Genomic DNA, 13695 nt, shown 5'->3' with positions numbered 1-13695 from the left:
CCAAATGTATGCCAGAGTTCTGATGTGAAATGCAGCTACCAGGGAGTAGAGTTTTAACCTTATCTCAACAGAACACAGTATTAATCAACATAGTAGTATTAGCCCAACAGAAAGAACTCAGGTATTGTAGGTGTTCTATTGAAAAATGGCATCAACAAGACTTTTCAGTCCTATGTCTTTGATAATGCCATTTCTGATAGCTTAAAACCAGCTACTGCCTTAACATCTTCTGTGGTCACTACCACATTCCCAAGTGAGGTTTACTCTACTGGTACTGAAGATATTCAAATATGAAGATAAGGAAAATCAATTTCAAATCCTACTCAGCTTCTGTATTTACTAGCTTGAAACTACAATAAACAGTGGCTTTAATGCATTGGATTCCTGAATGATAACTATTTAAAAAAAGAAGCAAAGTTGTGTAACATAATACCATTTCCCATCTTTGAAAAAATGCAGTATAACTATGCAGTGGTTTGTGCTTACAGTGTACAGAATAAATGTGCTAGTTAGAGCAAGATTAGGTAGAAAATAAGACAAGAAGACTTTGAAGAGTCGAAACCATAATGTAGTATTAAAATGTAGATAATTCTTGGGAAAGTTCTGAATTTGTGTCATTAACTATGAAGTTTCTGGTCACACAATGTAGACCTATCCTAAAGACACAATTTACTCAGTAGTTTGCTGGTCCATATCACTTATTCTGCCTTTTCTTTTGCTGTGGCAATTTGAAAGCTGTGCATTCCCAAGTACTATCTGAGTCACTCCTTGTGCACTGAGGAACTCAGGAATATGATTTCATGAAACTCAGAAAAGTTATGAACTGGAGCTGTTTAGAGCATATTACGCAAAATCCTTGGGTAAATATGAAGTAAGGCATTCATCATGATGTAACAACCACCATTGTAGAGTTAAGATTGCCACTGAATTTCCATAGTAAAACTGATTGTGACCCCCTTCACCTAAAATCCACAAACAAAGAAATACTGGCCTGAAAATTGGTGGATTATATCTGAAGCTAAATTAATCTGGAGGCTCTTGAAATAAGACACCTTAAATAGAGGTGTACACCAGAGTCCAAAACATCTCAAATTTTATTTGCCACCTGCAGAAGAAGCCGGGAGGAAGTGGGCGGAGATGAACAAAAAGGAAGTAGATGGAAGTAGATAAATCTAATGTACTGGATTCACTTCCTGAAGATCTGATAGATGTGACCAAAGATTAGAATTGACTAAACTTTAAGGGCTACACAATATGGATAAGGATTTATTAGTAAGATTTTAAATAGTAACATCAGACTGGACTGTAATTTCAGATGAGTTTAAAATAACACAAATTAGTGCTGAGCAGCTAAGCTTTCATTTAATAAAAGGCAGGGGGGAGGGAGCTTAGAAGCTTCCCAAGACTTTCAGGGAGACAAGAGGGTTTGGTTGAGCATTGGAAATCCTTTGAGGCATGTGGGTCTGGGGAAGGACCCCCATCAATTTCCATGGAGGACAGCACAAGACTTCCACCAGCCGCTCCAGTTTGTTTGGGGATCTTGACAAGCTTCCTAATGCCAGCCAGGTTGAAGGGTTGGTAATGGCACAATGAGCTCCTTCAGGATATTCTGTGGCTCGTACACTTACTCACATGTAGCTGTATTTCTGTACACATCCTTTGTGCCTGCAAATCTTATGAAGGAGGCATTCGTTAAATAGCCTGCTCCCACCTACGAATAACATTTCCTGTTCCCCTCAGTCCTAGGTTAGAAATATTTTTAAAAAATTAGGAAATAGCCAGCCAAAAACTTTTGCTTTTGAGTTGAGGTTTCAGGTGATTTTTAGCATATACTATCTCATGAGCATTTGAGTTAAAAACAACCATTTGTTGTGTGTTTGTATAGCTCCTAGCACAATGGAGTCCTGGTTCATGACTAGGATTTTTAGGTTCTCTGGTAATACAAATAATTAATCATATTAATACTGATAGAATCAAGGAATTTAAAAATAAAGCTTTCACTACTTAAACAAGACGACTCTCACTCAACCAGCCACAACTTTAACTGCACCATTTGACTCAGAGCAACCTAGTAGTAGCCTAAAGAGGAAAAAGTTATATAGGAGTTTTTTAAAGTTAATCTTATAAAAATATGCCCAATGCAACCATATGTAAGTGAACATTTGAAGAAGAGAAGGCAATGAATGGAAGCCAATGACTATATGATTTATAATGGCACCATCGGGATCTCTTTAATGAATGTCTTTTCAAGATTTTTTTTTAATTTAGTTCTCAAAGGAGTCAACTGCAAGTGTGGTGTAAATAATTTCTTGGCTAGTTTATACTTGTGTGTGGTGGCATGCACGCACACACTCATTGTGGTTTGGAAATTGATTGAAGAATGACCTCCAAATATTATGCCTTTTTGCTTTAGTGGTGTTAACTTGTGCATTTGTATTGTGTTAGCTTTGGCAGCTCAGCTCACTTGTGTTGTGTCTGCTGGAATAGAGGAAAGTTGTGGTTGCTCTTTGAGTGAGAGTCCATACCTTGTCTGAGAAGTATAAATGTAATTTTTAATTGCCTTGCTTACTAATTTTTCTTTTTTAATTCAGACATTCATGAAAGCTAATGAATTTACACTTAAAGCACAGATATACCATAATACCATTTTGTCAAAATTGTTAGTGGAGAATGTACTATTGTTTATAATGTGGTTATGGGCTCACTGGACACCTGCTATGTACTACATACCTATGCACTGAGCTGGAATCTTTTTAAAGTATGGGGAGTGCATCTGCTGGAGTGAAATCCTGATCTATTGAAGTCAGTGGCGATCTTGGGATGTGAGATTGGGTGCATATGGGTTTAAGTGCAATTCTTCATGTCAAAATGAAGCGCTTATCAACATGCCCCACCTGTTTGGTTTTACTCCTGTTTCTGAGTAGAAGTAACTTGATGGCTGTGCAGTAGTGCTCTCTTTAAGGTGTGGTTTGCCTTAGATCCCTGTTATGCTCATCATGTTTCATCTTGTGCTTATATGCACAGCTGTGTGCCTGTACTATGCAGTTATGTGCACAGCTGTGTGCCTGTACTGTGCAGTTACATGCACAGCTGTGTGCCTGTACTGTGCAGTTACCATGCACAGCTGTTTGCCTGTACTGTGCAGAATCTAGAATTGACAAGTGAGGAGACTAATTTATGGCAAAGTTTGAGTTTATTCTTTAATTGTTTAAACAAAGTGACACTGTGGTTTTTGCACATCCTTAGTTATGGGGTTGTAACATTTTCATTCTGAGCCCAGCCTTTTTTTGTTTCATTGCTCTTGAGTAGTTAATGCATATATCTCTGTCACCATCTTAACACAGAACTAATCAAATAAATATGATCTGAGAAAAAATGTAGCCTCTGCAATAAAAACCTGAAACAAACTTCCAGTGAGTAAATACAAACATTAAGATCAGATAAAAGTTTTTAAATGATTCCATCTGCAAAAGATTTTCCCATTTAATGTCTATGGTAAACAGAATTTCATCAAAGAAAATGTGACTCTACTTACTCACTTTTCTGTCAGTTTCAGGAAAATCTCAGGCTAAAGCATATTTGCACTCTGATGGAATCCTACAAAACTATAATGACATTGAAATGTATGATACCTGTGTAAAGGAATATAGTTATTATCCTTAGTGTCTAAATCAACCAGTCTCATTTGTTTCCTACTAGTAAACCCTAAAAGTTACACTCAAAAGCTGGGGTTCTTTAAACTTTTCATTCTGCAAATCAAATCACAAGAGAGAGATCTTTCATGGGACATCCCTGCTCCCAACCCCTCCTTCCTATTACTTGGTTCTCAAAACATTTAATTCTACAGACCACCACAAAGAATTCCCCAGGTCTCTTGTGGTCCATAGATCCCAATTTTAGAATCACAGATCTAATGGACAAATCTCATAGTCTTTATGCAGGTAATACTTACATTCAGGTGAATGGATATATGCTTATTTAAGGATAGGAGTGCCTTGCCCTATTTAAAAATAACACTTAACTATCACGTAGCACTTTTTGTTGGTAGACATCAAAGTGCTTTTCAGTGGAAGGTAAAGTTCATTAGAACTGGGGAAAATGAGATGTGGAGTGGTGAAGTGACTTGCTTAGAGTCACATGGGAGGTGACTGGCAGAGCCACTTTATTGTAACGAATTTCTCCTCACAAGAGACATGGAATATTTTCCATCTGAACAGCAAGCAATAGAGTTATCAATCTCTAATTTAAATGTTTAAGTATATTTTCATATAAAATGATTGGTGTGCTTTTGACCAACATTTATGTATTATATATATGTCAGATATCAGGGATATAGGAGAGAATGAATGCCCTGCTAGCTAGCCAAACAAACATTTTCTTCACTAATAGAAAGTCAAGACTAGATTTTTAAATAAATAGCATGATGACTTGGTATGAATAGCTGTATTTATTCAGCTGAAACAAAAATATTTTTTTCATTTCCATTACCATTTAGTGTTCATTTAGTGTGCTATTTCATACCATTGTGCTGACTTACTGTTGCTTGAAACAAATGAGATTCTCACCTCTGAGCTATATCAGTAACAGGTTCTAAATGTAGCTAGATTCCAAAGATTAACATACAAGATACATGAGCAACCTCTTGCTGACCTATACAGTACTTGCATTGTAATAGGTCATATTTCAGCTCCTGTGTTTTTGATAAATAGCTTGGCTCTAAAAGCTCTGTCCAAGGTTCTGAAATCTCTTATGATATATGAGCATGTCTAGCTGATAAATTCTGATGCCAGACTGTGTGTGATAGTGATTCATCACGTTTGTAAAATTTGTGTTCAGCAAAACAGATTGAATTTATAAAGATCCAAATTTGGGATCTTTTAAAATTAGTACTGGCATGTTCTCCTTTCTAGTTTTAAACATCTTTCTGAAAATAACCTGCACATGGTCAGAAACAACTAGGATTTAATCAGAAAGTGTCAACTTTAACTTGAAAGCAAGTTATTCATTAGTAATATATCAGATGAGATGATTTTCTGTAGTAGGAATGCTTACAGGCCAATGGCATTATGCAGCAGGCCATGAAGTGGAAATGTTAAATATCTGTTTGCAAGTGGACACACACAAAAATGAACGTGAAAGCACTGGAGAATTTCAAAGTTAGGGTTCTGACCTACACAAATGCTGCCAACAATTCCAGAGAAATGTTTGAGTTCAGAAATGAGTTCAGAAAGATAAAATCTGTTAAAGTATTTGATTACAATACTTTAAAAATATTAAAGCATAGTAAAAACCAAAATGCTTTTTGTCCTATTTTTTGTTTCATATGCAAGATACTTACATGTTGTTTTAATAATTTTTAATTCTCTAAATGTACTCTTTTCATTCCCTAAATGGAAACTCCATTTTTCCTTCTTACTTACTTCTCTGCATTTGTATACACAACCACTAACTGGAATAAGGTAGCAATTTTGCTGATTGCTTCTTCATCTGTCTTCTACCACCTGGAGGTCAACATTCCTTTAGCATGTCATACTTCAGTTTTGGACTACTTTTTCCACTGAATCCAGGAATAGTCAGATTTACTCCGACAGAATTCAGATTTAAATTTGTCAGCAACAGTGTCCATTTGCTATTTTAAGGCCCAGCCTTACTCTTAATGAATACAAAGGGAATTTTGCAATTAAAGTCATTGTGAGTGGGATCAAGCATTCATTTTATTTCAGTGTATGTCATTCAGTTATTTGCATGTCACATCTTCAAAGCTGGAGAGATTAATAAACCCTTTATTGGTGATGGTTGCTGTTGTATCAGAACAGAATTCTGATCCCGCAGAGAGATCCTTAATGTCAACAAGATTGCTAAGTTCTGTTAAAAATTGTGTGCCTGTGTACCAAGCAACATAAACTTTAGACACTATTAATCATTAAATTGGCCTTTTTATTGCAGCCAAAGTATTGGATTTACATTATTTGTGTCTAATAATTAAATCCAATCTTCAGACACCAAGTAAAAAAATAAATCTCATTCGCTGATAGCAGTAGGTCCCTGTTTTTTTCTCCTTGAGGATAAAGAGGGATGTATGTGTGTCTGTGTGTGTTTTAATGACCAACAGGTAAATACATATAGTTATTACTTCTTAACCATATGGATAACTACTTTATATTAGTATTTATTGTGTTATTTATTTCAGTTATACAGCCCAAAAAACAGCAAAAATTTCCTATGCAGTCAAAGCTGCATTTCAGCTGGAAAATATATAAAGAGATTTATAGAGAGATTTTATAAGACATTAAAATGAATTTGTTTATTGTCAAAGAGGAGCCCCCAGATGGATTCTCTTTTTTTAAGAAACAAGCCAAAAACTCTTTTGATTTTAATCAAAAATGTATTTTTCCTCATAAAAAATGTTTCACATACTGTGTCTACTCTACAGAATTTGTCCATTTCATTACACCACGTGTCAATTCTAGTTTATCTGGTCATTGCAAAAACACGCTGCTAGTGTGTGTAATACAGCACAGGAGGAGGTATTGCTCAGTTCTACTATTACTTAATTAAAAAAAATACAGAAAATGTTCTTGGCTACTTGCACTGTATTCCAGACTGAAAAGTCACATAGAAGTTCTAAAAAATGGAGTAATTGTATTTGGTTGGCACAATACCCTTAGAAGTCAGTTAGTTAAAAATTCTTTTTATGCTGAATCAGTACATTTTCCCATTTGTCAACACCAGCAGCAATGCCCAGACTTCTGAGTTCTAAAGAGTAATACTTTTTTTTGCCTTTTTATTTAGCACAACTGCAGTCTTGTACTTTTCCAACATTGGTGTTTACACTGGTGTTTCATGACATATTCATTGGTACTCCTATCACGGTTGCTTTTACTTCCAGTGATGTGCTTTTCTCTTTGCCGGTGTCCCAAAGACTGATTAGAGGAGGATAAAGCTCATTGAGTGAAAAGGATTGTTTCTTCAGGTAATTCCTTAAATAGCTGTGTCCTGCACCGCAGTTAATTTCTTGTGAGATGCAACTGTAGAGATATACCACACAGATGACTCCCAAGAGAACTCCAAGGCAAGCAAAGAATTCTATTATGTTGATCTTTTCATAATTTTTCACTGCAAGGTCCAATCCTTTTGTGGTGACATTGACACATTGTTTTTTATTCTGCTGGTAGATGGTGGGAATGTCTATACAAATTTCATATTCAGTTGATGGATTTAGATGAGTAAGATTATATACCTTTATATCAGATGGAATTCGAACACTCTGTGCAGCCTGAGAGTTCTTGGTCTTCTGAAATGCAGTCCATCTAATGCTGGATTTCAGAATTTTAGAACTTGCTTTCCAAGACACCAAAATAGAATTAGATTGCACTTCTTTTATTTTAATATTCAAAGATCTATTGCTGTCCTGGGGGAAGGAACCATCCACTTTAATCATAACTGATTTTAAATCTGCTCCAACTAGGTTAGTTGCTATGCATGTATATAGTCCACTTTCTTTTTGTGTAACATCACTTATGTCTAATGTTCCTTCAGAATGGACATAGTATTTATCAATAACTGTATTAGGCAAAAGTTTGTGACCTGATGGTGTTATCCAGTATATTTCAGGTTCTGGTTCTGCTGTTGCTCTGCAGTGTAAGGAAACATAGCTGCCGGTTTCTAAATCCAGAGTTGAGGGAAAACTTTCAGGCGCTATCAGTGGGAGGCAGATTTCCATCATTTCCCTAAAGTGTACCTGCCTCACATTCTGGCCTTGAAATTCTGGAGGATCCACACAAAATAATGAATCTGGCTCCATGAATCGAATGTTGGTTTTATTCATGTTAATCCAGCGGATGACACAATCACATCTGATTGGATTGCTGTGTATACTGATTTCCTTGAGGTTAGGTAAAGAGTCTATTGTATTACGGTACAGGGCACTAAGTGCATTACTATTGAGCATGAGTGATTCTAGCTTGGGAAGTTTATAGAAAGCATTTGGATGGATGTATGATAATCTGGGGTTATTGGTAGCTTCTATTTTTCTTAAATCTGGCAAATTGTCAACAGCAAGACTATCTATAGAAATTAGTTCAGGCATGTTATTAATTCCCAATTCTTTCAGGTGCAGCATATTGCTAAAATCTCCTCTTCGTATTCTGTTAATAGGATTCTTATTTAGATCCAAAAATTTGAGATTTGTAACTTTTTGAAGAGCAACATGGGGCACTTTAACAAATCTATTGTCATAAAATGAGATGCTTTCTAAATTGTCAAGGCCAACCAAAGCATTATCAGGTATTTGAGTGAGATTTATGCCTGCTAAAACCAGGCTGCGCAGATTGATAAGAGGCTTAAAGTTCATTTCTTCGATTTTGATGATCGGATTTTCTCCAATCATGAGAATCTCAAGGTTAGGAATAGCTTCAAACCACTTACTGTTGATCATCTGTAGGCTATTTGAATTGAGATGAAGTCTAAGAAGATTATCAAGGCCTATAAAAGCTCCTGATGCAATTGTGGAAAGCAAGTTGTGATTAATGTAGAGTTCTTGTAAATTGTTCAGTCCAGACAGACATTCTTCAGGCAGCTCAGTAAGTTTGTTTTCCTCAAGGTACACCGAAAGAAGCTGTGGCATCTTTCTAAGGTTAATACTGATCACTGAGGATAAATTGTTTTGAGATAAATCAAGACCAGTAAGGTTCACTGGGAAGTCTACTGAGTGTTCAATTTTTGCAATGTTGTTTGTCTGTAGCAGTAGAACCTGTGTGTCAGCAGGCAGTCTTGTTGGGAAATTAACAAGGCCTAAATCATTACAGTCCACTGTTGGAGCTTCCATATATGTGGATCTTGGGGTAAACCAAGGTCTGATCTCACAGGTACATGACTGAGGGCAGTCTACCTTTTTATCTACAGCTTGTACAAATGCAGTGATAGCTAAGCCAAGTAGAAAATGAATTTTGAGTGGCATGTCCTTCATTTTAGCTCAAGTCTTAAGAAAAGTAATAGGCCCTTAAGGATATCACAGATGCTGTTTTCAACTTCAGTAAGAGCTGGTCACTTGATAAAACAAATACTTGCATTTGTCAAATGATGAATGCCAAAGAAGCACAAAGATTTTCTTCCTGAAAATAAGTGATAACTTCGTAACAACCTTGTCCAATGATAACAAGCATGTTGTGGAAATGAAGGTCACTGTCTCCTTGATGCCATAAAACTGATAAGATTTGTGATGATGAAGCATGTATAGATGGTCATAGATGATCAAGCAATTCATTTATTTACTAGTATTAACTTCAGATCCCATGATTGATTATTGTTCACAGGAATGACAGGATGATCTAAAATATAAGAAGAGGAAATAATTAATTAGAAAAAACTGTAAGGCTATAAAATAATTTAGCCGTCTCTCTATAATATTAATTATTGCAGGTAAGAAAAGAAAATGGCTGTGGTTTCTGAAGTATTGCAGTGGCATCTAGTCAGCATAAATAAAGCATAATATAGCAAGCTGAAGATCCAAAGAATAATAAACAAAATATATCACTAAGGTTTTTCCACATATTTCAGGCTACTTTAGAATATTTTTCTTTCCTATTGTTATCACTAAAAGCAGACTCTGCTATATTGGCTTTGAAAACTTAACCACTGAGCTAATTCTTGCAGAGTATGAATTTTTACTCTTTGAAGACAGAATTTATATATATAAAGAACATAATGTATATGTAATCAAGGAAAAAGGAACAGTTGCATTAATATACACCCAAAATGAGTGCATCCTGAGATATGCCCATGAGATATTTATACAGTAACATACAAAATTGATAATCCCCAGGTTTTGTCTTTTCCTAATTCCTTTTATAGCTGCTATTCTGGGAGCAAGCTTGAATTTTTAAAGATATCATTGGAGTGGAAAGTGTTTGTCATATTGGAAATTCAATCTGATTACCACCCATCTTTTTTTTGCTTGAAAAATCTTACATTGCATTAGGATAACAAAGGGAAAGTGCCTTTATTGCAGTCAGGGGAAAAAAGCACACTTAGCTGGTAATGCTGGTAATGCTGAGCTCCACCATTAAGGTGCCGAGTGTCCGCAGTCCTCACTGACTTCAGTGGGTACTGAGAGCTCTCACCACCTTCTGAAATGTGCTTATCATCTTGTAGAATCATACTTTAAAATATTTCCTGTCTGCAGATGTATGGTAGCTCTTTCCCTCTTAAAGAAACTGCTTTGAGCACATTCAAAACTATATTGTGAGAAATTTTTGATGCCTTTATGCATGAAATGGGACACACTACTGCATTTATTTTAAAACAGCAGACTCTGTACCAAAGCTTACCATACAGTGTGTGTCTGTGGAATCAACCATACCTTATACATTTATTTCTCATGTTGCCTTTTACTTCTAGTATTAAAATTCATAGTGGCATAGTTTACAAAAACTAAGGTAAGGTCAATGCTTCATTGATATTGATAAATGCATTTTGAAATGTCACTGGTATGGACAGATGGAAACACTACATACTTGGCAAAAGGTTCCTGTCTTCAGAGATGTAAAGCGTATACAATCTGAACTAGCATCTGATTTGGCTGTTTTCCCGCCATTTGCTGGCACTAAGTCCTTATCTATAAAACTGACTTACACATTACAGATAACTAGTATGTGTTCTGCTAGTGATAAAAGCTATCTCAAATTAAAATTGCTGAAATAAGCAAGAGAGGCATATTGCAGTTTCTCCATCCTTTCCTTTTTCTGCTTTAGAAGGAATGTCTATTAATCTGGTGTCCAATCCCCTTGCTTAAGATCTAAGTTAATACCTATATTATCCTTGTTTTAAAATATTTGCCTAAAATATTTGTTTCTTATTTGCATCTTATCCATTCAATACTGTATATAATTTTAGTTGCTTGCATTAACAAATATATGTGATTTGGGTGTTTTTTTGTGGTACAATAGTGGCTCTTAAAAAGTTGTCAGTTTTGTTTAAGATAAATAGATAAGGTTGCTTTAGTCTCTTCAGCATCCTCTTTAACTTCCTCACACTTACTCCAGCAAATACCTTGATTACTGTAAATACCATGGTTAAGAGCTACCATACATCTGCAGACAGGATATATTTTAAAGTATGATTCTACAAGATGATAAGCACATTGCAAATAATTAATTATCTAAGACATTTGACAACTATTTGAGATCTGCTCTTTCAATACATGTAAAGCTTTTTCATCACTTAACTTTACCATAAAACTATATTAATAAAATGAACAGAAAATGTGTGAGCTAAACATACAGAAATTAGTCTGCTGCTTTGTAGTTTTATAATACATGTTACAGCAATGGTTCAGATCATCCTGAAATGCAAAGAAACACTAGTACAAAATAAAATAATCAAAATATAATCTGTTCCTTCATTTCTTGAATTGAGGTAAATGTCAGATTTACAAAGAAATAAATATATGTCTGGTCAGTTAGTTCTTGTAACTATGGGCTTATCTAGATGGAGAGTTAGCATGTGTAAAGCTGGGTAATTAAATATACAGTGCACCAGCATGCCACGAACTAAGTCTCCATGTGCACCCTGCTACTGCGCACTGCCTAGGCAAATCCTCACATTAGTAATTTGTAGTGTGGAAGCATAATGGAATAAAATCTCATTCTGTGGGCAAGTTAGTGACAGAAAGGTAAAGGAGATATCATTTGATTCATAAAAATCTACAGAATTATAATTTCAATTGTTTGACCCTCTGGGATTCCAGTAATTTCTGGCTGGATGCTGACATCTTAACCAGTGCCTCATTACAACTCTTTTGTTATAATAAACAAAGTTGATAATCAGTACCACTGAACTGCTGTTGCTGCTTTCCCCCTCCCCCCCAATGATGGCAAACCAACTTGAAGCACTCCTTCCATTTACCTGTAACATTAAAAAAATAATAAAGTACCATATTCTAAGCATTAGCTGATAACACACTGTCAGTTGAGGGCACAGTTTAACTTTGAGAAGGCTGCATGTTTGACATGCTTGTGTTAAAAATCAACTTTTTAAAAATTGTACTTCAAAACATTTTCTCAAAGATATATTTACATAATTGTTCTAGGTTTGTCTTGTTTAGCGCTATTGTGTTTGTGGGAGGAAAGAGCTTTTGAATGAAGTCTGATTTGACTCATTTCAATTGATATTATATTATCAAAGTTTCTATCAACTACAGGAGTTGGGAGCCGGGGGTGGGAGGGAGCAAGTTCTCCCCATCATGCTGCAAAGGGTAATACCATTGAAATTATGATTCTGTAGATTTTTACAAATCAGATGACACCTCTCTTACCTTTCTCTCATTAACTTGCCCATGGAATTATACCTACTCCCAAACTTTTAGTTCCCAATCCCGCAAGCTGATCTTTGAATGCAAACCCTTCTTTCTTTGTGCTGCCCCATTTACTAATGGTCCATCTGCAGGGATCCGCTTGCAGTGCCACATCCTTATAACCAAACTATGCACAGACACAACTCCCTGTGTTAAAAGCAAGGTTAAAAAGATGGGCCCAGTCCGAAAGTCCCTGCTTGGGCAAACTTCCCATTGATTTCTGGTATTCTTCTTAGGGTATTTTATTACAATAATTTCTGTGGAATTCAAACCTTTTTATAAGGGCTACTCTACACTAGCAGTGCTACATCACTGTAGCCACGGCAGTGCATCTGGTGAATATGCTCTATGCTGATCTCCTGTCAGTTTTGTCGATGGCAGAGCATCTCCCGATGACATAGTGCTGTCCACACCAGCGCTTAGGTTGGTGTAACTTGTGTCACTTGTGGGGGTGGCTTTTTCACACCTTTGAGCAACGTAGGTTATATTGCCATAATGAGTAGTGTAGACTTGCCCTAACTGACCTCAGAACTGGGCCAAATCAGTGCTGTTGATAATCATTGAGTCAAGCCAAGTTCATTCATTTCCCCAAAAGATAATTATACTCCTACAGTTAGTGTAGGTGATGAAATTAAAAAACAAGATACAAACTAGGGGGACTAGATTTTACTCTTAGCTTTTGTATGGCTAATTCTTTAACTTGTCATTTGTGTGTTTCGGCATTTGTTTGTTCCACATGTTGTTACAAACAGCTCTAGCACTTGTATATGAATTGCAGGAAATCTAATTGATGTTGTTCCACTAGAGTCTGACACAACTGATTGATTTCTAAAAACCTATGTGGGAGGTAACCCAAGGACTAGTTTCTTTGTTGTGATTCAGTGAAGAGTACAAATTCAAGTACCACTTCCCTTTGGTCTGCCTGAGAAAATTTTAAAAATGTTTGTCTCATTTAGTAACACTTACAGTTGCTTTTAAAATACACACTCATCCCTTTACACAGGCCAAGCAAGCACTCAATAAAACAATCTTTTTGCTGATAGCTTATTTGAACTTTTTACATTAGATAGTTAATTGCTCTATACTGAGGTTAAAAAGGCAATGGTCTGAATACCATGACTGAGGATGTCAAAGGAGCCTAGGTGAGTTTGGCACCCAGCTTTCACTGAGATTTAATGAGTTGGGCACCTAGGCCACTCAGACTCCTTTGAAACTCCCAGCCAAAGTGAGTTAGGTGCCCAACTCCCATTGGAATTCGGTGGGAGTTAGGGGTCTAACTCACTTAGACTGTTATGAAAAACCCAGCCATATCTGGAAGGGGGAACTAAAAACCTCTCTTTGTG

General features: G+C 36.1%; 2 protein-coding genes across 10 annotated transcripts in view; one reads left to right on the top strand and one right to left on the bottom strand.

The window, feature by feature from the left end:
• Positions 1–13695, top strand: part of IMMP2L (inner mitochondrial membrane peptidase subunit 2) — an 879272-nt gene that overhangs the window by 458665 nt on the left and 406912 nt on the right. The window lies entirely within an intron of this gene.
• LRRN3 (leucine rich repeat neuronal 3) overlaps positions 3232–13695 on the bottom strand; it is a 49937-nt gene continuing 39473 nt past the window's right edge. Inside the window, exon 2 of the mRNA XM_030549003.1 lies at positions 3232–9329. Coding sequence (XP_030404863.1) covers positions 6842–8968 — 2127 coding nt within the window. The 5' untranslated portion in view covers positions 8969–9329 and the 3' untranslated portion in view covers positions 3232–6841. The remainder of the gene's footprint in view (positions 9330–13695) is intronic.

This window comes from Gopherus evgoodei, chromosome 1 (genome assembly GCF_007399415.2).
Source record: "Gopherus evgoodei ecotype Sinaloan lineage chromosome 1, rGopEvg1_v1.p, whole genome shotgun sequence".
Taxonomy (NCBI): Eukaryota; Metazoa; Chordata; order Testudines; family Testudinidae; genus Gopherus; species Gopherus evgoodei.
The sequence above is the reverse complement of the archived record's forward strand: the minus strand, read 5'-3'. Positions and strand labels throughout refer to the sequence as shown.